Source organism: Panthera pardus, unplaced genomic scaffold (genome assembly GCF_024362965.1).
Source record: "Panthera pardus isolate Hobbes unplaced genomic scaffold, ASM2436296v1 HiC_scaffold_20, whole genome shotgun sequence".
Taxonomy (NCBI): Eukaryota; Metazoa; Chordata; class Mammalia; order Carnivora; family Felidae; genus Panthera; species Panthera pardus.
The window spans coordinates 85,393,064-85,418,601 of NW_026526766.1; the positions used below are offsets into that span (position 1 = coordinate 85,393,064).

Sequence of the window (25,538 nt, forward strand, 5' to 3'; positions counted from 1 at the left end):
GTAAAATGGCTTTCCTGGAATACATTCCATTTAGCCACATTCTGCTCCAGCATCATGCCAGGAAAGTTGTCTGTGGTTCTGGAGTGGGAGCCATGTCAGTCCAAGAAACTCCCTGATTTCTGAGCTCACCAGATACAATGCTCATTCATTCTGCATTTCTGTCCCTGAACATTCAAAATAACAAATCTTCGCAAAGCAGGGCAGTGATCAGATTGGTTCCAATGGCTGAAGACCCTAGCTCCTCCGTGCTGATTTTAGCCCGCCTGGGCCTGACCAGAATCACCCAACCATCACAACCCCCTCTCCAGCGTACGGGGCTCATCTTGGGAGGAAGGGTGGCCACCACAACCCTAACTATTCTAAAAGCTGGCCTTGAAGAAAATTCACCATTACACTGCCCTTCAAGGCCAGGGTCACTCCCCCAAGCTCCAGGGAAGCAGACTCTGACTTCCCCCACTTGGAGGAGCTTGACTGACATAAGCTGTCTACTCATACCAGAAAGCCAGACTCCCTTTGTTAATATTTGCGTCTCCATCCCTAAATCCCTAATGACAGGCCAGTGGGGTGGGATGAGTGGCTTCACTTCCTTGAGCCTCAGGTTCCTCACTTGAGTCACGGTGGGAATAGCGCCCTTCACAGAGTTGGGAGGAGCGGCGTGTCTCGTGGTAAGCAGTTGCCCTTCCGTGCCCGTCAGCCAAAACCACCAGAAGCTTACTCCAGTGCGGAGACCAAGGGACGAGGGGCCTGGGAAGGGTCCTACCCAAGGAGATCTAGGGCCTAAGACTGTTGTGGCCGTCCAGTCTCATGGACACCGACAAAGCCCGATCAGTGTGAGCTGTGGCAGAGACCTACATGGAGGGGTACCTCTGGGAGAGCACCCAGAAGCCACCCACATGGTGCCAGTTCCACACGCAGAGCCAGTGCCTGTGGCAGAGCCCCGACACGTGACATCTGGGCCTCCCTGTGACCCTGAAGGGTGTGGGAAGAGCTTGGGCTATACAACCAGACAGAACAGGGTCCGGTCCTGGTTTATTAGGCTCAGGCCTCGGTCAAGTGTCTTCACATCATTGAGCCTCAGTTTCCCTATTCTGGGGAAGATAATGTGCTTAACTTAAACAAAGCTCCAGTGAGATGGTGAGTGTAACAGCCTTGCACATATGAGCCCCCCACTCACCAGTGATCTCCGTGCCCCCACACTCCCCCACCAGTCCAGTGCACCAGGGGGCACCCCGCGCCCTTAGAAAGAATGTGAAGAGAGGTTGCTTACAGGCCTAGGCTGGTTGGAAGATGTTGGTTTAAGGGTCTCCATCAACAAGCGTCAGTCCTGCAGACATCTATTGAGTGTGCAGCCATGGACAGTCTCAGAAAGGAGAGCACGACAGAGGGAGGGTAGCAGTGGCAGCCACACCCCCCTGTTGGTGGAACTGCCAGTCACTGGGGACAGCCTGCTGTCATCACACATTTTCTTCGGGTACCAGGGCAAAAAGACCCACAAGATGAAAGGTGGAGAAGAAGAGGCCAGAGGACCCAGCTCTGGAAAGGGAGGCTCCATCTCCAACTCCAGACAGGTGGTGGTTCAGAGCAGGGTTCCAGATCAAGCGAGGAGACGTCTTCCTGGCACAAGGAATGTCATCGCAGAAAGGTTCACTGTCACACTCTGCCCCAATTCATAAGAAATCTCTGGTGGTGGCTGCGGAGGAAAGCAACCCTGGAGGCAGCCCATAGCGAGCCCTCCCAGCAGTCCGCTTAAGCACGGGGTGGTAACATGTCACGGTGCCACACCCAGCTGTGAGGTACGCAGTAGTGTTCCCAGTAACGGTGAAAGGACTGAAGCTTTTCATAAGTGGGAGCAGATTCATCATGACCTGTAATGTCGCTCACTCACTGCATTGCAAGCCTCTTTCTGAATGGAAGAGAGGGAGGAAACCGTCGGTCTGTGGGCTGGGAGTTGGGCATGCCAGGGCCTCTTCTGTGCCACAGTTCATGGCGGGGGCAGGGGCGGGGTCAGCCTCTGACCATCATCTGTCACCAAGGGGTGGTGGGGAAAGGCTGAGATCCATTGCATTTGAGGACTTGAGGGGCCAAGCACATGCTGTGGCTCTTTACCTCCTGAAGAGGAGTAGCTGTTGGGCAGAAGGAGCAGGGTCCCAGAGCAGTTGGCCTAGAAGGCCTCAGACTCCCACGAGCCCTGAACTTGGGCCTCTCTGCACAGCAGACCCAAGATGCTCCTCAAGAACAGGTCCTTCTCAAGCAGAGGATGGAGGGGCAGTGAACAGCGCCACCCTCTCTTGGAGGAACCGGAGCTCACTGATGGTATGACGCACCTGCTGGAGTGAATGATGATGTCCCACGCCACCCCCAGGTGTCCAGAGCTGCGGGGCAGCACGCGGCAACCGAGGATGGGCAGTAGAGAATAGAATATTTGAAAAGGAAGTCTCCACCCCTGACTATAAATTGGGTTACATCATTGTTTAGCCAATGGGCAAGGAATGCTACAGCCCAGGGAGAGACCATGCTGCAGGGGTGAGAAGGCTGAGGACCAAGTGGACACAAGAAGTCATTCTGCTGAAGGAGGAAAAGACGAAGAGAAGAAAAATGGAAGCCTCCCCCCAAATAGGTTAAGCTCCCTGCTTACTCTGGAAACTGCGCCTTCCTCTGCAAGGGCTCCCTGCTGGGGACTCCAGGAGAGAGAGGAGCTGAGAAGCCAGAGGGGTAGCCCATGGAGAGATTCCAGGCCCTCCCCCCCAGGCCCAACGTGCAAGACTGCCCACAATTCTGTCGCTGTGTGCGCCCTTTTTGCTGGATTAGCCATGGAACATTTGGGCTTTCCTGCTTTTTTCTGTTAAATATGTCAGCTTCACATTGGGTAAGTGGGTGTGCCCTGATTTTAGTCACCCCCTGCCACTGGAAGAGGGGTGAACATTTAATTAGTTAAGGAAAGAATCACCTGGAGCCTTGGGAACTGGCCCTGACGGAGGCTCTAGGGGCTCCAGATGTGCCCCAGATGTGCCTGTAGCATGACGGAGGAGGTGTGGGAAGAGTTGGGGTTGAAGCTTCCCAAGCTAATGACCGCAGGGTGCGAGATACCCTCGCTTCCTCAGAGTATCTGGTTGTTCCGGGCTGTTGCTAAAAGTCCACCCTTTTCCTCTGAAGCAGGGGACGTCTCTATGCCACCCTGGGGCCCAACTGGCGCGTTCCAGTTCGGAATTCTCCCCGGACCCGGAGCTGCGTGTACAGGTATTCGTTGATTCGTGTGTTCAGTTATTTGACGAGCAGCTCCAGGCTGCTCGTTGGAGGCCACACACTGTGCTAGAGGTTGCTCATGGGACAGACGTGGCCTCTGCCTTGGCCCGGGAGGCCGCTGCCACAGGAGAAACAGGCCTAACGGATAATCCCGGATGACTGATGGTCCCAGAGTGGAGGTGGGATGGAGCAAGGAAGGGCTCTCTGGAGAAACGACTGGAAGACTGATAGGAATTAAGCAAATACAGGGAGGGGAGGTGTAGGGATAATGAGTGCCCCAAGCCGAAGCAAATGAAGGAGAGTCAGTGTTGTCAGAAATGAGAGGGGGAGGGGCGGAGATGAGGTTGGAGAGGTGGGGCCAAGCAGGGTTGGGGGGAGGTGACAGACTGTGGCAAGACCAGGTCATCCTGGCCAGAGGCATGGAGAGCTGGAGAGGGTGCAGGAGGAAGGCAGGAGGGGCCACAGGGAGGCCGGGGCAGAGCATTGGGCAGTTGTCCAAAGGAAGAGCCAAGTTGGCCTAAGGTGGGGGGGGGCGGGGGGCGGGCAGGGTGACTGAGAGGGGTAGTCAGGCATATGTAGGACTTGGGATCCGGGCATCCTTGGGATTCAGTAGGTTGCAGGGGTGGAGGGGTAAGTGGAGAAACACCCCAGGTCCCTGGTTCAAGCCGCCAGGTGGACGGCGGTGCCATTCACACGCACGTGGAGAAAAAGCAGCTTGAGGAAAGGCGCCAAGTTGAGGGAGATGCCCATGGGAGGCGCCTGCCCAGTGAGTGAAGCCACTACCCGCTACCCAATGTGTGAAGCCCAGGGCACAGGTCCTGGCCAGAGCTGCACTTGGCAGCCTTCACCTGTAGGTGGCGCCTGAAACCCTGCGGCCCTGGGGGAGAAGGGAGCCCTGAGGCAAAGGTGCAGGGCTGGTCAGCTGTCCTCCTCCCCGCTCCTCACTCCACCCCCACCTCCCCCACTGCTCCTCCAGGCTCCTGCCCACACAAGGAGGGGCTGCATAGGCCCCAGACAAAGGTGGGAGCACAGGGGCAAGGCAGGAGGAAGCCACCGCAGAGCTCAGGACAGGGTGGCGGGTGCTGCTGGGGCCTGGGTTAGAGGGAGCTCGGTCACCAAGCCTCGGGCCTTGCAGGCTCAGAAAGACGAGGGAGGTGAAAGTTTGCGGCTGTGGCTGCCCTGGCCCCTCTTCCTTCAAGCTGCAAGGCCTCAGGGGCCCCTCCCTGGCCTTTTCTCGACAGCATTGAGTTCCTGGCCTGGCGCAGGATCAGGGACTCTGCAGTGGGGACCTGGGAGGGAGAGGGTGCGGCGTCTGACTGGTGGTCTCCCCTCAGCCCCACGGGCCCGTGCATCTGTACGCTGGGGAGCTCAGCCGCCGTGCCCACCATGGAGGGTCCTCTGAGGAGGAAAACTCTGCTCAAGGAAGGACGGAAGCCCGCGGTAAGTGCAGACAGCCCTCCATCCGGAGGCGGCCGGGGCATCAGTGAGGGCCCTGGGCTCCAGCCCTGGCTGTGCCACTGAGTGGGCAAGGGCCTCAATTCCCATATCTGTAAATTGGGATAAAATAGTGTCTGTGTCCTAGAGGATTCGGCAAGAAGGTCACATGCATGGCCGTGCACACAGTGAGCGTGCGGTGAGCCAGGGCTGTGATGAGGGCAAGTGGAAGCTGGCAGAGCCCTGGAGTTAGGTTGGTACTGCCCTCGAGAGGGTCAGCACAGCATTGGCATTCCATCTCAGCCAGAGCACCCCAGTGCGGGTATCATGGTTCTGCTGGGCGATGGCTGAGCATGTCTGGGTTTTTTTTTTTTTTAATTTTTTTTTTTAACGTTTATTTATTTTTGAGACAGAGACACAGCATGAACGGGGGAGGGGCAGAGAGAGAGGGAGACACAGAATCGGAAGCAGGCTCCAGGTTCTGAGCCATCAGCCCAGAGCCTGACGCGGGGCTCGAACTCGCGGACCGCGAGATCGTGACCTGAGCTGAAGTCGGACGCTTAACCGACTGAGCCACCCAGGCGCCCCGCATGTCTGGGTTTTAAAAATGTTTTTCCCTGGAGCGCCTGGGTGGCTCTATCAGTTAAGCGTCCGACTTCGGCTCAGGTCATGATCTCACAGTTCTGAGTTTGAGCCCCCACATCGTGTTCTCTGCTGTCAGCGTGGAGTCCGCTTCAGACCCTCTGTCTCCCTCTCTCTGCCCCTCCCCCCTTCAAAAGTAAATAAACATTTAAAAAAATAAATAAAAAATTTTTTTAAGTAAAAAATAAAAATATTTTTCCCCAGGATATTCTTGGGCCCAAGTTACCTCAATACGTAGGAATTAAGCCTTGGCTCTTAACAAGCCTTAAGCTAGGAAACGAAAGGCTCTCTGAGTAAAGGAGCCAGAGAGGGGAGGTAGGGCTTGGGGCTGAGGAGTTCGGAGGCACGGATGAGGAGGGTCTCCCTCCTCTAGGCCCTGGGTAGAAGTGACATTAGTGGGTGAGTGGCCAGGGAAGAGGTGAGGAGGTGAGGCCAGCACTGGCATTGGCTTGAGGCGGGGGGGGGGGGGGGGGGGGGGGGGGGGAGGGGAGCACCCTTCCACCCACGGGGCTGGGTCTGTAATCAGACAGGGAGGGGGGACTTCCCCACTACTTGCTGGGGTGTCACTCTGCCTCCCCTTCCTCTGTAGCTTTCCTCGTGGACCAGGTACTGGGTCATCCTCTCGGGATCCACCCTCCTGTACTACGGAGCCAAGTCCTTGCGGGGCACGGACAGAAAACACGTAAGTCCCATGAAAGGACTTTCCATGCTGGGACTTCGTGTAGTATGACCTGCAGAGGAGGGGCGGAGGGAGGCAGGGGAGGTGGCAGGGGTGGGAAGGAACCTCGCCGGGCCCCCCAGCCTTCCTGGGGGAGACGATGCGGGGGAATGGAGGGCGTGGGCCTCCTGGTTACGCTGTTGTTCTTCCCCAGTATAAATCCACACCCGGCAAAAAGGTCTCCGTTGTGGGCTGGATGGTGCAGCTTCCTGATGACCCCGAGCACCCCGATATCTTCCAGCTGAATAACCCTGACAAAGGTAGGCAGCGGGCCCGGCGCCGGGTGCCCACCATTTCTCCCTACCCTGTTTTCCTCTCCTCCTAAATGTACATTTTGAAACAGTAGGAACTTTGGGGGCTGCTGCCTTCCCTTTGCTTTAGGTTGTGATCAGAGGGTCCCCTCACTAGTCCATGAAAAAACTGCTTAGATCGCGGTCAGTGTGTTCAGTGAGCAGTGGGCATGGCATGTGGCTCCAGGAACCATTTTGTGGCCTCACCTGTGGCTACTGGGGCCCGTCACCTTTGGAGCTGTGGCCTCGGGGTCTTGGAATAAATATTATAACCCTGCATGAGGCAGGGACCACGTGGCTGGGAGGGTCTCAGGTCTTGGGAGATTTCAGGGATGCCCCTGACATCACCTGTGCTGTGAGACTCTCACAATATCCTAGTCCAAGGCCAAATCTGAGAAGAGCCTTTTTACAAAAGCCCCAGCTTTACCTTGTCTGGCCATCTTCCATTTCCCTCCTGGTTCCACCCCTCCTCCATGACCATGTCGGGTAGAAGGAGAGGTTCTGGGCACCATCTCGTCCAGGAGCGCTGCCTGCACTGGACATTCAGAATAGGCCACGCTCTGAAGGAAACGGAAATCAGAACCACAATGAGATATCACCTCACAGCAGTCAAATGGCTAAAATAAAAAAGACAAGAAATAACCAGTATTGGCAAGGATGTGGAGAAAAGGGAACATTTGTGCACTGCTGATGGGAATGTGAAAGGGTACAGCCACTGTGGAAAACAGTATGGAGGTTCCTCAAAAAATTAAAAATAGAAATACATATGATCCAATAATTCCATTGCTGGGTATTTACCCAAAGAAAATGAAGACACTAATTCAAAAAGAAATTCACCCCTATGTTTAAAGTTTATTGCATTATTTACAATAGCCAAGATATGGAAGCAACCTAAGTGTCCTTTGGTAGATGAATGGATAAAGAAGGTGTCTTACACACACACACACACACACACACACACACACACACACACACACACACCAGAAAAATATTATGCAGCCATAAAAAAGGATGAGATCATGCCATTTGTGACAACATGGATGGACCGAAAGAGTATTATGCTAAGTGAAATAAATCAGACTGAGAAAGACAAATACTATATGATTTCACTCATATGTGGAATCTAGAAGAAAAAAAGCAGAATCAGACTTATAAATACAGAGGATGAACTGATGGGTGCCAGAGGGGAGAGAGGGGTAAGGGGTTGTCAAAATGGGTGAAGGGGAGTGGGAGACACAGGCTTCCAGTTACGGAATGAATGAGTCACAGGAATAAAAGGCACAACATAAGGAATATAGTCGATGATATTTTAATAGTGTTGTGTGGTGATAGCTAATAACTACACTGTGGTGAGCACAGCATAATGTATAAACTCGTTGAAGCGCTTTGTTGTACAGCTTAAACTAATGTACCATTTTGTGTCAACTATACTCAAAAAAAAAAACAAAAACAAAACAAAAAAACCAGAATGGGCCATGCTAATCTTCCTGGTGGTGCACGTCACATGACAAAACCCTGAAATGCCTGGGTGTTGGGTTCTAGCCAGGCAAAGTCGCTGGGATTATAAAGTCTCCGAGCATCTTCACATCCTCACAGGAATGTTCTAGTGCAAAGTTCGTGTACTTAAAAAGCACCTGAGGATCTTGTTAAAATTCAGATTTGGATTCAGCGGATCTGGGGTGGAGGCCAAGCTTCTGTATATCTAACAAGCTCCCAGGTAACAGCTGCTGCAGGAGACAGACCACCCCGTGACTGGCAGGGTTCTAATGTCATTAGCTGGGCAGTAAAGGAGCACCAACCTCAAGGGGCCCAGGGGGCGGAGGAGAGAGGAGCCAAGTTCTCTGCTCCAGGTCTGAGCAACTGAATCCACACACAGTTAGACACACATCAGAGGGCATCCCAGGCTGGTTACCACGGGAATTTCTTCCTCAAGGCTCTGGGCCTGGATTAGAAGAGGTTTCTTGAGGAAGTAAAGGCTGTGTGCCTACATGAGCCTGACTTAAGGACCATATGGCCACAGGGACCACAGGCCACTCTTGGGCCTTAGCCCCCAGGAAAGCACTGTCCCCAAGCAGAGGGCAGTATGACACAGAGGGTGGCCAGGGTCTGTGGATAAATCCAAAGGATCTGTGAACTTGAGTGGGGAAAAAATTACATCTTGGTTTTCTGTGGCCTCTCACGCCTTTATTTACGAGCATTAAACTACAAGAACGTTCACAACACCTGTGATTTTGTCTGCAAGAAAAACCACAGATGTTTTCCTATCACATATTATTGCAGATTTCTCAGAGTGGCATTTCTACTCATCTCTCTGGAATTACAGTACCGTGTCAGACCTGCCCCTGGGTCTTGTTATTGGTGGGTTCATAGAGAAACCCAGGTATATCTGTGTCACTCACGTTGTTTGGTAGTTTGATAACTGTATTCCAGTGGTATTGATATCCTTTGTATTTTCTTTTATGCATTTGAAAGCATTATCCTGAGAAGGGGCCACAGACTTCACCAGAGCCAAATGCACCGTGACCCCCAAAATGGTTAAGAGCCCTGGTCCAGAGAGAGAGCCCAGGGGCACCAGAAGTTCTGCCTCTGCCAGCCTCAAGCTTGCCCTGGGCTGCTCCTGACCTTCCTTGGTTTAGTTAACCTATGTTCACGTTTATCTTCATGCCCTAGCCACGGGCAGACCCTCCCAGGTGCCCTCCCTCTTCCTAACCAATAGTTTCTCTGCCCGTCAGGCAATGTTTACAAGTTCCAGACTGGTTCCCGGTTTCATGCAATACTGTGGCACAAGCATTTGGATGATGCATGTAAAAGCAACAGGCCTCAGGTAAAGTCACCAAAACCCTGCTTGTCACATGAAATATCCTTTCCCACCCTTGGGACTAAGGGTCCATAGAAAATAAGAGCTCCCTCCTTCCCTCAGGGCCTGTTAGCTCTGCTCCCAGACACCCTCTTTTGAAAAGCCTTTTTCTGTGAGACAGGGCGCCGTCTGCTCAGCTTAGGACTAAGCCTGGCTCCAGACCAGAACTTTGAATCTGGTCCCTGTGTCTTTCCCACTAAAGGAAGTGGGAAACATCCATTGGGCACAGTTAGGTGGCAGGGGTGATGTCGCCCCAAGGATCACGATATAGCATCTATTTAGACCATCCCCCTCACAAAAGTTGATTCATGGGAATACTCCAGACTGATGAAAGGGCCTCCCTGCCCCACAGCCCTTAGGAATAATAATATTAGCTAATACTGAGAGCTAACCATGGCCGCTGCTCAATGTATTGGAGCCAGGGGGCCTCTGGTCTGCACCCCGCCCAGGACCAGGCATTATGGGAAATGCTTTACCTGCAGGATTTGACCCAAATCCTTCCAACACTCGTTGAGGTAGGTTCTCTTACTGTCTCCATTTTATGCTGAGGACACTGAGGCTCAGCAAGTGGCAGATACTCGTTTAAGGTCCCACAGTTAGCAAGATCTAACCCGGGTCTGCCTGACACCAAAGTCTACACTCTCTGCCTGAGCTATCCCGCCTCGCACTTCCCAGAGGGCCCCCGGCTTGCTCAGCCTCCTGCAGTTGAACTAAAGGTCTGGAAGCACAGCCTCGGCTGTCAGGCTTCTGGGAGGCCTGGCTCCCCAACCCTCAGCACCCGGAGGGGCAGGCTGGGGCTTCCTGCCCCCAGGAGTCAGTGGGCAGCATTTGGCCGCTGGTGGCAGGATTGGTACTCCTGCCCGGAGGCCTCCCTCTCCGTGCTCCCCAGGGATCGGCCAGAAGAGGGCACTGGGGAGTGGATGCCTCTCAGTGTGGGGACAGAGCAAGCACCAGAGTGTGGAGTGGGCTGTGGCAGCTTCCGGTGGGTAGCAGCTGGGAGGCACCAGCTCTGAGGTCTGGGGTGGGTTGGGGGCCAGCAAAGGCTATTTCACGCCAGGCATTTGGGTCCAGGAGGATGCTGGTGACAGCACAGTTTTCTCGAAAACCAGAAGGAGGTCTCAGTTTGGTCCCCTTCAGGATTTTCATCTGTAACGTGAGATAGAACATATGCGACAAGCTGGTCAGATTATAGATGATGGGAAGCGAGAAAGCAGAATTAGCAGAAAGTTCTCGACAAACTAAAACAGTAGGAAAGACCGACAAGGGGAAAACTTGAGGTACCACTTCGAGGAAAGCTCAAAATAAATTGCATTTGAGTCCCCCAACTCACCTATCTGCCTGCTGGGAATTTGCCCCACTGATACACTCACACGTGCGTGTGGGTAAGAATGTTCACTGCAGCATTGTCCTTGATAGAACTGGAAACCTCTGTGACCGTCAGTAAATCCCTATTGTCCACCACCTGATAGCAATTAGAAGGAGGGAAGCAGATCTGTGCGTGTGGTACCCTGAAAGGGGCTCCGAGATGGAAGTAAAAGGCAAAGTACAGGGGCACCTGGCTGGCTCCATCCATAGAACAGACTCTTGATCTCAGGGTCATGAGTTCGAGCCCCAGGTGAGGCGTACAGATTACGTAAAAAAAAAAAAAAATTTTAAGCGAAGTGTAAAACATGCAAGGACGATCTTATTTGTATTAAAATACATAAACATATGTATAATATGTATGTTTGTGTCTGCATATAAAATTTCTAAAATGATATACAAGAAACCAGAATTCCGTGGTATCTGGAGTGCTTATGTATATTTTTTTACATTAAACAAATGTAATTGCTTGTCTCCACGATGGGAAGGCCAGGGTTTTTTTGTTTTGTTTTGTTTTGTTTTGTTTTGTTTTGGTAGTCACCTGAAGGTGACCCCCAGTGAACAAGGCCTCAGGTCACATGAAGAGAGGATGAGCACCCTGACCTTTTCTTTAAATTTTTTTTTTTCAACGTTTTTTATTTATTTTTGGGACAGAGAGAGACAGAGCATGAACGGGGGAGGGGCAGAGAGAGAGGGAGACACAGAATCGGAAACAGGCTCCAGGCTCCGAGCCATCAGCCCAGAGCCTGACGCGGGGCTCGAACTCACGGACCGCGAGATCGTGACCTGGCTGAAGTCGGACGCTTAACCGACTGCGCCACCCAGGCGCCCCATCCTGACCTTTTCCAAACTAGTCACACCGTGTGTTTCTGGGGCCCCTTGTGAGCTCCCGAGTGCCATCCTAAGAGAACAGAGCACGGGAGCTCACCTGCCACGCACACGTGGCCCTGTGACCTGTGAGCAAGAGGCCGTGGTGGCCAGGGACTGCCTGCCCGGAGGTGGGCCACCAGGAGGGCGGGGCAGGGGAGAGAAACCCGGCCTTGGCATCTGCCCGGTGGCAACGGCTTAGGCACCTCAGTGGGAGCCAAGATGCTTGCCCCGAGCAAGAGCCCATTGTCCCTTCTGTGGGCCGGGGAGGGGACACCTCTGAGGATGGCAGCGACTCCAGGGCAGATAGCAGGGAACTGGGTCCAACCCATTTGGCAGAGCAGGTGTTTGGTTAAAAGGACAAACAGGATTTCGTGTATGGCAAATGCAGTGTGACGTGGCAAAAGGTTTTGCAACTTTTAAGTATTTTTGTCCAATTTTTAGACCTAGGGGATGGGGATCTTTTATTTTCTTCTACTTTTTTCCCCTTTTATTTTGAGATTACTTTCAACCTCATATCCCCGCTCTATGCTGTGATCCTAAAAAATTGGCAACAGCTAGATACTCCACAGCAGAGGATTCAGTGACGCCCAGCACATCCGTGTGATGGCGTCCAGGAGGCTCCAGTGAAAGCCATCACAGAAAGGCATCTACTCCCATGGGAGAGCTCAGTGACTAAAATTGGTTTTCTCTTTTGTGGCCTTGCGTTTCTTAAAATTGTTTGTACTGACACTGAATACACTTACACCTGACTTGTAACATATGTGTAAGGTGTAAACCACAGCTATACAACAAGCACCCAAGTACCTGCCTACCCAGCCAACCTAAAGGCAGGACCTCCTGGGGCCTCGGAACACTTCCCTCGCCCAGCGGCCTTTTCCTACTTCAGTCTCCTTTCTGTCTGCCTGCACCCCATAACCACTTGCCGATTTATTTACTGTGTCTTTAAAATGCTGGCACGTGTATTTGATTCCTCAACGTATTGTCTGGGTTGCATTTTTTAAAACATTTTTATAAATAGAACCGTAACTAGGTATTTTCTTCTGTGACTTGCTCTTCTCCTACAGTGTGTTCCTGAGATTCCTCTGTGTCAATGTGTGTTGCTGTCATTCATTTATTTGTACTGATATTTTTTTTTATTAATTCTGCTGGCAGTGATCCCAGGGATGATTTCCAGCTTTTTGCTATTTTGAACAGTGCTGCTGTGACCGTTCTTATAACTCTCTTCTGGTGCAGGGAGATGCATTTTTTTCCAATTCATCACTTTGACCAAATTGATACCAAGATGGATTTGTTTTTGATGAAATTGCTTCTCCTCAAATTTCCTGGAACCCCGTGGCAGTTGCTAGGTTGGGGGGCCTGGGGCTGGGGGCGGATTTGAAGGGACAGGGAAACACCCTGACCTTGAGCTGGTGGTCTCCCCCCAAAGGGAGCTGGGATGGTGTTCTGGGGACACAGCCATGGGAAGGTCTTAGGGGTCCCGGCATCCCGACTACTCCTCCTGGTGCTTCCACTTGTCAATTCCTGCCGTGCCCTCACGACCCACACCGGCCCGCTGCTGTCCCTTCCAGAGGCATACGCCCATTCCTGCAGGATTTGTCTCCTCTCGGCTCCAAGCAAAGTTTTATTTTGATGCCAGGATAGTGATTGAGAGCAGGGGCTCTGGTGCCTTAGCCTGCCGTTTACTCGCTGTGGGCTTTCCCTCTCTAAGCCTCGGGGCCCTCATTTGTGTAATGGGGACACTTCCAGAACCTGCCTCAAGGGGTGCTGTGAAGACTGGAGGGGCGTGTTGATGTTAAGCGCCTGGTACACAGTGGCCACTTAACAAACAGTGGCCATTATTCCTGCCAGGCCCTCTTCCCCACCTGACCTGCTCATTCACAGACTAACTGGGAAGGACCTGATCCCTTCCCTTAGGGGCACCCCCTGTCCCCTTCCAAAAGGTTGGAACCTTGACAAGAGGTGAGCTTTCTCTTCTAGGTACCTGCAAACCTTATGTCATTTGAATAAGTCTCTGCAGGACTTGGCGTGACTTCAGAGGCTTCCGGAAGCCCAGCCTGGGACTGGTGGCGAAGTGCATGTCCTGGGCACAGGCTTTTGGCCAGGGTGCTGGGTGACTCACAGCCGGACTCACGGGGACTCGGCCTGCGGCCTCACGGTCCAGCGGGCTCTGCCAGTGCAGCGTCCACCTACACCAATCCCCAGCGACTCTCATGACACTCATTCTTCAGCGCCACCCCGCAGGGCCGTGGCTGGGCCCCAGACTGTGCACCCCACCCTCCCTCTCTGGGCCCTCGTCCGTCCACCAACTGCTGCTTCGATCAGAGAGCATCCGGCCCACGTCGGGTCCCCCGTGCTTCCTCCCGGACAAGAGTGGACAGAGTTCACCTGCATGAGGGGCCAGAGAGAAGGAACAGACTATGGAGTTGGCTTTTTATACCCCAAGTGCACGGGGTCGCTCGCCCACAGGGCTGCCTCAGATTTTGTACAACCCCCCAAGCGTCCTCTGCGTGTGTGTGCCGTGTACGTGTGCGAGTGAGTGTGAACTCTTCAAGAAACATGCATTTTGGCACAAGACGTGTGACATCACACCCTTCATTCGCTTTGAGGCCCTGCTTTCACCTTACGTGATAGCCTTGTCCACCGAGGAAGGTCAGAGTGAGAGCCCAGATTCCTATGTTAAGGGTCCCTTGCATTCTTTTACTGTAAACAAACAATGCCTTAAATTGTGTCTTGTTTTCTGTTCCTATGGGTGCTATTCATCTGGAAGGCCTGCTGTCTGGGCCCCCGGGTCCCCTCCCGGCCTTGTTGCTGTTGGCTCTTCTGAGACAGGACCCGGCTTTAGGACTGTGGACTGGGCTGGCCTGCTCGCTTCCTCCCACCCCTCTCCTGCAGGGTCTGAAAGCCCTTGTCTTCTCACCCCTGGACCATGCCAGAGGGGGAAATTGTGACACTTTCTCCCAGCTTCCTCAGAAGCACTCGGAGGCCGCCACGCTCACAGAGAACGGCTGCGCAGAAGCCCCTGTGCACCAGCCTCTCCCCGCAGGCCAAGGCTTTGCTCCCATCATACTGCCAGGGCGGGGCCCGCTGGGATTCCTGGTTACACTGGGGAGCTGAGTGACACTGAGGCCTTAAGCTCCCCCCCAATCTTGCCCCCAAACGCAGTCACCAGCAAGTTCTCCACATCCAAGTCCAAGGGCACAATTGTCGATGATTATGGTGACCAGAGAGCAAAGCCCTGGGGAGTGAATGGTCCCAGCTCTGCATTCAGTTAAGAGCTCTTCACATGAACAATGTCCTTTTATCTGTCACTGTTTGTCTTTTTAGTGACTTTTATTTTGCACAAATACATTTTTATTCAAAATAATGAATAAAAGTTAGCTTTATTTACGGTAGCTTTATCACCAGAGCTTCTCTCTCCCCTTCCCTAATCTGGGTGTCCAAATTCTGAGAAGGAAACCCTGAAATGGTTTTCTGAATTCCCTGGGTCCTCGTTGCTATCATGGTTTCAGAGCTCACACTGACCAGACATCAAACCACCCTTAAGAGTTTCTGGGCGAGATGCTTCAAAACACCACCTTACCCAGTAAACAGTGTTGGTAAATTTAAAAACTACCAAAGGACCCACCACTGTCTTTTGACCAAATGGTGACAACTTTTCTGAAAATTCTAATGAATCGGTGAGGAAAGTAGTTGCCATCAGCGTCTTATTTTTGGTTGAGCCTTAGTGTGCTCAGTAACTAGCCCTTCTTTGGAGCAAAGTCTTGAATACTTCTGTGCCGGGAGAGACTCCAGTTGGTGCCGTCCAACCTTAGCTGTGAGCGCTCCGCCCACCGGCACGCAGCCGGGGTCCGGATGCGCACACCTAATTCATACCAATGACTACTCAGATTAGCATCTAGAGGCTGAAAGAAAACACCAAACACTCCAACACCTCTCACTAGGACCATTCAGGTCAACGCTTTAACCTACATTGAATCTGCTTCTACCGGTTAATATTTTTTAAGTCTTAAGTTTGGATGGAAGCGTTAAGACTGGAAAATCAGCCACGGACTTTCCTTGGGTTTCTCCACTGTTCAACTGTCCTGGCTCTTCTCACATGAAATGCTACAGATGTCAATCCAAAACACTCAGAATTTCAGGCTCCACCGAATCAGATCATTTTCTGCGCTTTATAAAATTTCTTCCTCTCTCACAAATGTTTCCTTCTGAGCTGAATTTGAAATAGCACAATTGTAATTGTTTTCCAAATGTCTTCTCACCCATTGAGACGGATCCCACATCCCCTCCTAGAAACATTCTTAGCTTGGATTCTTGAAGAATCTGCTTCGACCTTGTTGGCAAAGGCCTTCAGAACTGGTAAGAACCGTGAACATACCAGAAGAGTCCTGGAGACAGGCTGAAAGGTGCCTGGGCTCTCCCAGCAGGGACACAGGGGCCAAACACGTAAGTGCAGATTGTCTTCTCAGCATTGGTTTGTGTCTCAAGCAGCAGGTGAGGAGGTCCTCAGGCTGGGACAGAAGAGACCAGGCACAAACCTCAAAAGGAAGAAATCCACGGGTGGATTCTCACCCTGGAGGGAAACGTTTCTAGTTTTTGCTTCTTGACTGTCCATAATGCACAAATGTTTGTGAAACCATTGAAGGTGATATGTCTTACATGCATGTGCTGAGTTTTTTGGGGTTTTTTTTGAGCAAATAGATCATGGCACCCCAGAATGAAAATTGCAGAATGCTTTCTACAAATTGTGGAATAGGTAGTTGGTAGCATTACAATGCCCCAAGAACAGCTCATCTACCTCTCCCTGGGAATAATTTTCGCCCCTCTCGGTTGGAACGTGTCTTATAACTCAAGGTCAGCCAAGTGCATTCTAACAACTGAAATGCTTCACGGAGAATTGATTCAGTGGAGAGCAGTAGACATAATATTCTGTGTGCCCAGTGAGAGAGTGTGGCCTCCCTTTCTTTCCCTGAAGAAGCCCATACATCACCCATTTGTGGAACCGAAAGCGGAAGATACTTGAAGGCATTCTGTTTAGGAAAGAACCCACTCTCTTGCCAACTGAATTTATAAAGCATTATTTTCCTTACCAAGATGGCCAGTATTTCTTTCATTATCTTCCTCTCCCACCTCCCAAGCCCAAGATGTGTATCTTTCAGGATGCCATTTTACGGGTGGAAAACAATCCATGAAAATGGGAAGCCTTTCACAAGGGAGGTCTGATTTCATTCCACAGGTGGGGTCTACAGCTCTACACCCACATTGCTGATGCTTATAACAAGGTGAACATTGCTAAAAACACAATCTAACTTATTTTGTGTGACTTCATAAATGACTTCAATCAGCCCTACATCGTACTGACATGTTGGGTGATTTCATATATTAAAAAGAAAAAAAAAAACTACAAGAATCTCTTTGAAATAACATTCTCTGCACAAAACCACTCATTCATTCATTCATTCATTCACTCACATCTCTAGTGAGTGCTTCCTGTGTGCCAGGCTCTACCAGGGATATACTGTAAATGGCTGAGAACAAGCAGACCCAATCCTTGCCCTCGCGGAGCTGACCACTCAACGAACAAATAATCCTCAACATGGCATCTCCTCTGGCAAGACCCTGCCTGTCTCCTAACACTGGGTTAAAAACCCTGCGCAGATTCCTCCAGAAAGGTTTCAAAAAACGCTCAACGGACTGGACAGCCTCTTGCTCTGCGAGTTCAGTTGCAACGAGAACTAGATGGAGTCGTCGTCCTAGAGGCTGGTTGGTGCAGAACACCCAGGCACAGGGCTATGGTTGGGCATGCCGAGGACTCTTGAGGTGGAATGAGAGAGGAGGGTCGGAATATTCACAGTATTTACTTCAGAGGCTTTTTGGTTTTAAATTTCATGGTTAGATGCAAGTACAGCATGAGCGAGAGCTGCATTTTTTGGGCGTTGAGAACTTGTACCACGGACCACGCTGGAGTCCCGTGTCGCACAAGTGTGTGTATACTGTGTGCAGCCCCCAAATCCCTTTTTGCAGCAGCAACGTGATGGGTCATCTGTCTGTTCTCTAATCATTAATCTCTCTTTTTCATTTCTGAACGACTGTGACCATTCAGTAATGAAATATTAGCAATTAATTTATTAGTATGGTATGATCTTTAATAAATTTCGTGCCAAAATGCATGGTTTTTCAATTAGCATTCAAAATGTTGCGTAGAGAGTAGTTTTCAATTTCTTATGTATCCTGCAAAGTAAGTTGAAAATCAGTTTCTACATTTTAATTCGTTTCTTGTTAAATCTGTTGCACTCTCCTGGGCTGTCTTTTTTCTTTTCTTTCCCCCCAGCGGAACCCCTGCATGCAGTTGTGTAAGGACATTCTCTAATTCTTGTGAATTGTCTCACCCGCAATAACCACTGAACATCAGCCCCCTGTGGGATTCTTTAGATTTTTGGTGAAGTATTTTGTTACCTCAGTCTTGTATCAAGTTGCTGTATTTTTCAGCTTGTTACACTGATAATAATTGTTTCACTAATTAAATACTTTAATGTACAAACATCTTTGTTTACTTTGAAATTAAATGTGTTTTCCAATGAACGCTGCTCAATTTATTAATCACGCGCATTCACTTAGCAAACCATTGCTGTTGCCAGATACAGACACGAAGGAGGTCTGGGGCACTCAGAGCCCTGCTCGGAGGTTACTAGAACGTGAATGACATATGGGAGCAGTGCCCTCAGGAAAGGGCAGAGTCAGTGCTTTGGGCACACAGAGAGAGGAAGGTGGAGGATCTGGGGAGGGGACAGGGGCATTTGGGGATTCATTTCAGAGATTGCCGAACACATGGAGGACGGGGGAGGCAGGAAGACAGAAAGGAGAAGGAGAAGGAGCAGGATGAAGTTGGGAAAAGCAGCCAACCCAGTCTCACTGAGCGAAGGATTTTGGGGAGGTAATGGGATCCAGGTCTGAAAAGATACATAAGGGACAGTTTAGGATATTAGGCAAAAACCAGAAGCCCCCTGTAGCTTGCTTAAGAAAAGGGGGGCTGTCTTGCAAGCCTGTCTCATGGAAACACGTGGGAGGACCAAAGTGGGGTCTCGGGGGGGAGGGAGGGGTTGGAAGGAAAAGTGGAAAGCCGCCTACATCTTTCTCCCCTTCATTCTCCACGCAGATTGGCTTCTCTGCTGGAATGTGCAGCAGCAAAGGAGTCCAGACATTACAGTGAGAGCAGCAGGAAAGTCATGAGGGAGCGTGTGCCAGTGACACGATCCAAACTGATCATGGGAGCCCCAGCCCTGCCTGCCTCAGTTTCCCAGTTAGTGGCTTCCAAAGCGGCAGTGGCTGATTCTCCAAGCACGGGCTCCCACACACACTCCTCAGTCTCTGCTCCACCACCCCAGCAGAGCCACATCTCCCTCGCCACGACAAGCCCTGACTGCTGAGGGGCCCCGAGCTTACCTCCTCGTGATTTAGACGGCACAGTGACCTCCAACTTTACCAGGTGGGGTCGCTGCTCTCGGCCCCAGTGCAGTGCGCAAGGGCTCTGAGACAGATGCATCTGGAGAGGAGGTGAGGACGGTGGTGTATGGGGGTTGTCACACAGCTGCAAAGTGTTCATCACATCCAGTCAAAACTTGAACCCACAACTCGTCCCCTGCAAAATTCCAACCCCTCATCCTCATTGCCGTCAGGCGCCACAAACGGCCACCAGGAGACAGCAGTACCACCACTTAAAGGATGGAGATCCGCGAGTTAACGCAGACTACGGTAGAAAGGTTATTTAGCCTTGAGGGCTGGTATCTTACCCCCGCGCCTGGCGGGCGTTGGCCGGAGCTCCAGCGCAGGTGAGGCGGAGTGGGCGGGGCCGCCGGCGTGGGCGGGGCCGTGTCGCAGGCTGAGCCCCGCCCAGGACAGGGTTGAAGGCAGAAGGAGTGAAAGGGCCCTCAGACTCGAGACTTTAGAGAGAAAACGGGGGGCCGTGCCGGTGAGCGGGGGTGCAGGGAAGGGCGGCCCCCAGAGGGACGCGGCTACTAGAAACGGCCTGGAGGTGCTGAGGTGTGGAGGGACGACGCTCGAGGGAGCCGACCCTCGGGGTGAGGGCAAAGGCCACGCGAGAACTTAGCGCAGGAGTAGGTGGGCGGGGCCTGGGGCTGGGCTGAGGGGAACGGAGCGGGAGGGGCGGGGCCTTGGGCCCGACCGAGCTGAGGACGGGGTGAGCGTTTTGGGCGTGTTGGCCCGACGGAGGTGAGGAGAGCCCGCACCCGGGACGCTGTGGGGCCGCCGTGGAAAGGGCGTGGCTGGAGCTTGAGGCCGGGGCGGGACGTTGACCCGGCTGAGGAGCGCGGGGAGAGCAGGGCTGAAGTTCGGGGCGGGGGCGGGGCGGGACCTAAGCCTGGTTTGGGAGCTCGGGTGGGTGGGGCTGAAGTTCGGGGCGGGGCCGGGGCGGGATCTGGACCCGGCTGCCGGTCACGGAGTGGGCTGGACTGAAGTTCGGGGTGGGGCAGGGGCGGGGCCTGGGCCCGGCGGAGGCGCGCGGGGCGGGGCATGGGCTGCGGCGTGCGAGCCGAGCGTCCCGCCGAGCCCCGCCGAGGCCCGAGCCCACCCGAGTGCGCCCGAGCCCGCGGCCCCCGCCCGGGGCGATGGAGCCGGAGCCCGGCGGGGCGGCCGCTGCGCTTCTGCGGCAGAAGAGGGCGGCGCTGCGGCGCAGGGGGTGCAGCTTTGAGAGCCCCAGGTACAGCGGCTGGGGAGGGGTGCGGCCGGGAGGGCGGAAGCGGGGACCCGGCCACGTGGTGGGTGGGGGGCACCCTGGGGGGACCGAGGGCTGCGAGACCCTGGTGTGGGGAGGGGTCGCTGGGGAGGGGGGTGGTCTGAAGGGATCCGGCCAGGAGCCAGGGCCAAGCGGCCGGGGGTCGAGGGCTTCTGGGCCGCCCGAGCGGCAGGTGCGGGAGGGGGGTCGCCCCAGAGAAGAACCGGCGAGCGTCTGAAATCCAGACCGGACGAGACGCCCCCCAAGCGTCGGTGCTGAGGCAGGCCCCGAGCAGAGCCGGGCTCCGGGCGGAATTCGGGCTGTGGAGAATGTGCCGTGCCGCCTCTTATAAAATGCTCAAGGACAAGGTTGGGAGATAGTCCCCTGAAGTCCCGGGGAGGTCTCCCTCCTGCGGGAGCCTCTCTGCGCTGCCCCAGGACCCAGGCCAGCCCCAGCCTCCCCAGCCTGGCTCCGTAGGTAACGCACACCTGCTGCCTCACAGCCCCGCCCATCCTCGTGCGGTGTGGCCCCCAACACGCCCGGCCCCTGGTGCCCCTCTGACCCGCCGACGCCTTTCCTCTGCAGGGGGAGCCGTCCCGACCCCTCCCTTGTTTGGCCTGGGGAACTCTCCTGTAACTGTCCTGTTCCGTTCCTTCTCCTCCCTGGACCCTTGCTCCACTGACACGCCTTCCACCCGCTCTGCTCTGCCAGACTCATTCCCTCGGCGGGCATTTTCTTAACTCGGAGCGCCTTCTCCCGCTGCAGCCTCGCTGAAGTCGGCCCTGCCCTTTTCCGGGCCCCCCGGCCTCTTCTAGATGACTCCAGTAGCCTCCCAACTAGACTTTATCCTTCCGCCTCTCAGATCCACATCCTCACTGGCTGCTGGAGGGGTCTAACCAAGACCCCCTCTCCAGAACTGTCTCCCACAGCAGTGATGGGGCTGGGGTGGGGGGACATGAAGAAAGATACGAGGTGGGACTCCGGTCCCCACGGAGGCGGAAAAGAAGAATCAGCAGCTAGGCTGACAAACCAGGATCCTTCATGTGAGGTGGGAGGCCCTGGCACAGCCTGCCCCCTCCCCCTCCCCCCAGGCGAGTGTGAGCGTCATGAGGATAGGGACCATGGCAGTCGTGTTCACTGCTCTGTCCCCAGAGCCTGCCTCAGGCCTGGCCCATCACAGACACTTACTATCTATTGAATGAATCAATGCCTGACCAGCTGGTCATTCGTTCCCTATGCTGTGCGTTTCTCTCATCAGTGCCTTTACTCCTGCTCTTTGGTCTACTTAGAAGAGTCTTTTTTTACTCTTTGGGTAACGCCTGTCCCCTCCTGCTCTGGGAAGTCTTCCCTGCATCCCAGGCTGAGCTCTGTGCTGTATCAGTAATCTGTGTAATCTCTCTGCTATCCCGCAAACGCTGTGTGTAATTACCTGGATAACAAGTCTCCCCACTAGTCTGGGAGAACCAGGCAAGTCGCTTTCTGTCCCTCTGGTGCTTACACTTGCTGTTGGAACGCGAAGGAAAAAAAAAATGTGCCAAAAGATGAGGCTGAAGAGATGAGCCAAAAGCTGGATCCAGGCCTGAGGTAGAACATTTAGGTCAGCGCTGTCCAACAGAACTTTCTGCAACGATGGGAACATTCTGTGATCTGTGTGGTGGGGTACTGCAGCCACTGGCTACCTGTGACTACTGAGCACTTGAAATATGGCTAGTGCAACTAAGGAACTGAGTTTTAAGTTTTACTTGACTTTCATTGATTTGAATTAAGTAGCCACATGTGACTAACGTCTATGCCATTGGACAGTGCCCGTTTAGAATATTTTTCTCTCCCTCTGACTTCTCACTTTTACCACCCAGCCCCTCGTCTTCATGACCTCACACCTGAAAGACTACATGATTTCTTCAGAGGTTTTCTTCCTTATTTAACACTCTATGACAATATCGGGCCAACCTTAGAAATAATGATTACCAGTTTTCTGATTGTAAAAATAACTTATGTTTGTTGCAGTACAATTCATTTAGCCCATTTTTTTTTATTATCATGCGTGCAGTGTTTTACCAGTTTTTCACTCTTACTAAGGGCACAGTGAATCCATGTGCATTAGTCTGTGCATAAAAAGGTAATCATTTCCTTAAGGTAAGTTTATAGAAGTGATGGAAATGACTGGATCCAAGGAAAGGGATGTTTTCAAGGCTTCTGAAGCATAATGTCAAATTGCCCACCAGAAAGTCGTGCCATTTAACAGTTCTCCCAAAACCATGTATGTGTGCCTGTTTTTCCCACCCACAATGCGAGGCATTATCATCTATAAAGTGGCCCCTGCTTTTAATTTGAATTTATTTGTGTGGTAGCGAGGTGAAACTTTTTTTCTCATATTTATGTATAATTTGTATTTCTTTTTAAAATGAAATACATTTGCATGCACTTTGTCTATTTTCCTTTGGAATGTTTATCTTTTCCTTATTGAAGCACGTTATTAAGGAAATTAATTTTTTTGGTCAAATATGTAGCACATTTTTTGCGGTTCATTATTTGCCTTTTAACTTCATGATGTTTTTTGATAAAGTTTTTGTTATTTTAAAAAATTTAGTCAAATATATTTATTCCTCCTGTGTGTGCTTAATTAGAAAATAATTTGCTAACTTGAAACAGATGCTCATCTACAATTTCTCTTATTTTTGTTGCTTAAAAAAATATTCCTCGGCGGGGCGCCTGGGTGGCTCAGTCGGTTGAGCTTCTGACTCTTGATTTCAGCTCAGGTCATGATCCCAGAGTCATGGGATTGAGCCCCGGCTCCGCACTGAGCATGGAGCCCGCTTGAGATATTCTCCCTTTCTCTCTCTCTCTGTCTCTCTCTCTCTCTCTCTCTCTCAAAATTCCTCTTTGATTCATTAATCCAATTATGTCACTTTTAAGGGAAACTATTAACAGCTGGCTTGTATTGGGTTGACAGAATGGACAATTAGGGCCGTGGGAAGAAACATCACCTGTGATATATCTTAACCACATGAGTGTGTGGGTCCCTATAGCAGGCCTATTGTTCCAGAAAGTTCAGGGTGGTGATGGGGTGTGGAGGTGCTTAGAAGGCTCTGCCGGTGATTCTGACGGACCACCAGGGATGAGAGCCTCAGCCTCACTTGTGAGCATGCTGCCAGATTCGCCTCCCTGACTCCAGAGTCCTCAATTACTTCTCATTTCCTGTTGTGCAAAAAGTTTAAATGCCACCATCTCGTGTATAGGGCCTTTCAGAATCTGGTTTAACCATATTTACTCAATCATCTTGTTGACATCGGGAAAAAAAGCATTACTTTCAAAATGGCAACTGTCTTTGCTAAATATCCTGTGTCAGCTCTGTTCACTGGCAGGCAGACACAGTCCGTGATGAATGTAAAGGAGGAAGGTATGGCCCAGGCGTTAGGCATCCAGCCAGGTGGCGATGAGAAAGACCAGCTGGGAAATGTGGAGGCCAGAGGGCAAGATACTTAGGCTGTTAAACCCCTTGCCCTGGATGTGTTTGTTCTCATTTTCTAGGAAGGCGTATCAGATTGTGTTCAAGAACGAGGGCTTTAGAGTGAGACACACCTGGGTTCAAGTTTCTGTCTTTTCGGTTGTCATGTGTGTGGCCTTGGCCAAGTTGCTTAACCCTCTGACCTTTGGTTAACCCATTTGTAAAATGACGGTAACACCTATCTTACAGTTCTGATGTCGGCTTTAAGTGAACTGATTTATGCAAAGCACTAAAAACAGCATCTGGCACAGAGCATTACTAAATGGCAACTGTTATGGACAAAAATGATTAACATTTATATGCAAGTTCTCAACCTTTCCCTTCCTCTTGCCTCATTAAAATTCTAGCTTTATTTAATTTCTCCTCCTCCCCTACCCTCAGAGCAAGGTCCTGCCTTGCTTTTTTGCATCTTTGAGCTGCAGATTTAGGAAGAGAGGGATTGAGGAGGACACTAGGTACACAGGGCAGTGGTGAAAACTGGCTGATAAAAAAACTTTCAGGGGGTGTTTAGAGGGGAGAGGTACAGAAACTCACCCACCTTGTATGAGGGAGACTAATAGGTCTCCCTCTTGTTTTCGTGGCTCAAAGATGTATTTTTTTAATGTTTTTTTTTTTTAATGTTTATTTATTTTTGAGACAGAGAGAGACAGAGCATGAATGGGGGAGGGGCAGAGAGAGAGGGAGACACAGAATCGGAAGCAGGCTCCAGGCTCTGAGCCATCAGCCCAGAGCCCGACGCGGGGCTCGAACTCACGGACCGTGAGATCGTGACCTGAGCCGAAGTCGGACGCTCAACCGACTGAGCCACCCAGGCGCCCCTCAAAGATGTATTTTAAGAAATATATCTATTATCTTTTGTGACTTTGTGGTGATCGAGAAATACATTTGATGAACCAGAGTTATTTTAAGTGACTCTATTGCTTTACTATCATTTTGGCTGCAACACTTCATGGAGCCGAACCACACGTGAGCCACAGTATTAGGGTTACTAACGTGTAGGATTGAATTTGAAAGGCAAATTCTAAAGGTCAAAGACTTTCAACAACGCGTCACTTAAGTTAGCCTCTCAGCGGTTCTTCAAGTGTGGTCTCTGGACCTACGGCATCAACTTGTTAGAGATGCGGATTCTCAAGCCCAACCTCAAATGTGCTGAATCAGAATCTCTGGGGATGGGGCTCAGGAAACTGTATTTGGGAACCAGGCTCTCTTGTCCAAATACGGTGGTTCTCAAACCGAACATATATGAGAATCATTAGGAGGACTTCTCAGAGCAGTTCTTGGGGCCCACCCCCACAGATTCTGATTCACTAGGTCTGGGTGGGTCTATCAATTGTATTCTTTTTTGTTGTTGTTGTTAATGTTTATTTATTTATTTTTGAGGGAGGGGGGTAAGCCGGGGGGAGTGCGCAGAGAGAGAGGGAGACACAGAATCCGAAGCAGGCTCCAGGCTCCGAGCTGTCAGCACAGAGCCCGACGTGGGGCCCAAACTCACAAACCCTGAGATCATGACTGAGGCGAACAGAGGCCCAACCGACTGAGCCACCCAGGCACCTCCTATGAATTGTATTTCTAACAAGCTTACAGTACTATGGGTCCAGGGGTAGATTTTGGAAACCACCCTGCTAGGTCCCTGCCGGAATTTTTTTTTTTTTTTTTTTTTTTTACAACAGACTTCATAGCTGATCACCTTCTGCTTATTACGTCTAAGGTCAAGGAGCCCACTACTGCGAGCTTTTTGTTATTGGGCAACTCTGTGACCTTTCCTTAATAATGAAGTCAAAGCTTGCCTCATTATGTTTACCACGAATCATTCACGATTCTGCTTTCATAGCTGCTTGCAGCAACAATGCCTGTGGCTCTGATGCCAGGTAAAAAGTGATGGCTTG

General features: G+C 51.7%; 2 protein-coding genes and 1 long non-coding RNA gene across 21 annotated transcripts in view; 2 read left to right on the forward strand and 1 right to left on the reverse strand.

Moving 5' to 3' along the window:
* Positions 1-17,995, forward strand: part of RALGPS1 (Ral GEF with PH domain and SH3 binding motif 1) — a 314,360-nt gene extending 296,365 nt beyond the window's left edge. For 12 of the 14 annotated variants that reach the window (XM_053908291.1, XM_053908299.1, XM_053908296.1 and 9 more), the window contains 6 exons: positions 3,154-3,237; positions 4,578-4,683; positions 5,909-6,001; positions 6,192-6,297; positions 9,060-9,151; positions 13,394-17,995. In XM_053908291.1, coding sequence (XP_053764266.1) covers positions 3,154-3,237; positions 4,578-4,683; positions 5,909-6,001; positions 6,192-6,297; positions 9,060-9,151; positions 13,394-13,423 — 511 coding nt within the window. In that variant the 3' untranslated portion in view covers positions 13,424-17,995. The remainder of the gene's footprint in view (positions 1-3,153; positions 3,238-4,577; positions 4,684-5,908; positions 6,002-6,191; positions 6,298-9,059; positions 9,152-13,393) is intronic. The other 2 variants (XM_053908294.1, XM_053908298.1) reach the window with 1 other exon arrangement.
* LOC109250149 (uncharacterized) lies at positions 1,744-19,759 on the reverse strand. 4 transcript variants are annotated; one of them, XR_002072896.2, is made up of 4 exons: positions 19,204-19,759; positions 18,857-19,001; positions 6,755-6,887; positions 1,744-2,565 (listed from the first exon to the last, which is right to left on the reverse strand). It is a non-coding gene; the product is annotated as an uncharacterized LOC109250149 (long non-coding RNA). The 4 variants fall into 4 exon arrangements; XR_002072893.2 differs by lacking the exon at positions 1,744-2,565 and having other exon boundaries at positions 5,854-6,887; XR_002072895.2 differs by lacking the exons at positions 1,744-2,565; positions 6,755-6,887 and adding an exon at positions 8,694-10,330.
* GARNL3 (GTPase activating Rap/RanGAP domain like 3) overlaps positions 19,406-25,538 on the forward strand; it is a 149,679-nt gene continuing 143,546 nt past the window's right edge. Inside the window, exon 1 of one of the 3 annotated variants that reach the window (XM_019421089.2) lies at positions 19,406-19,491. Coding sequence is in view for 1 of the 3 variants with exons in the window: in XM_053908287.1 (XP_053764262.1) it covers positions 20,038-20,129 (92 nt within the window). In the remaining 2 variants the exon portion in view is untranslated. Of the gene's footprint in view, positions 19,492-19,568; positions 19,643-19,941; positions 20,130-25,538 lie in introns of those variants that run through there. The other 2 variants (XM_019421088.2, XM_053908287.1) reach the window with 2 other exon arrangements.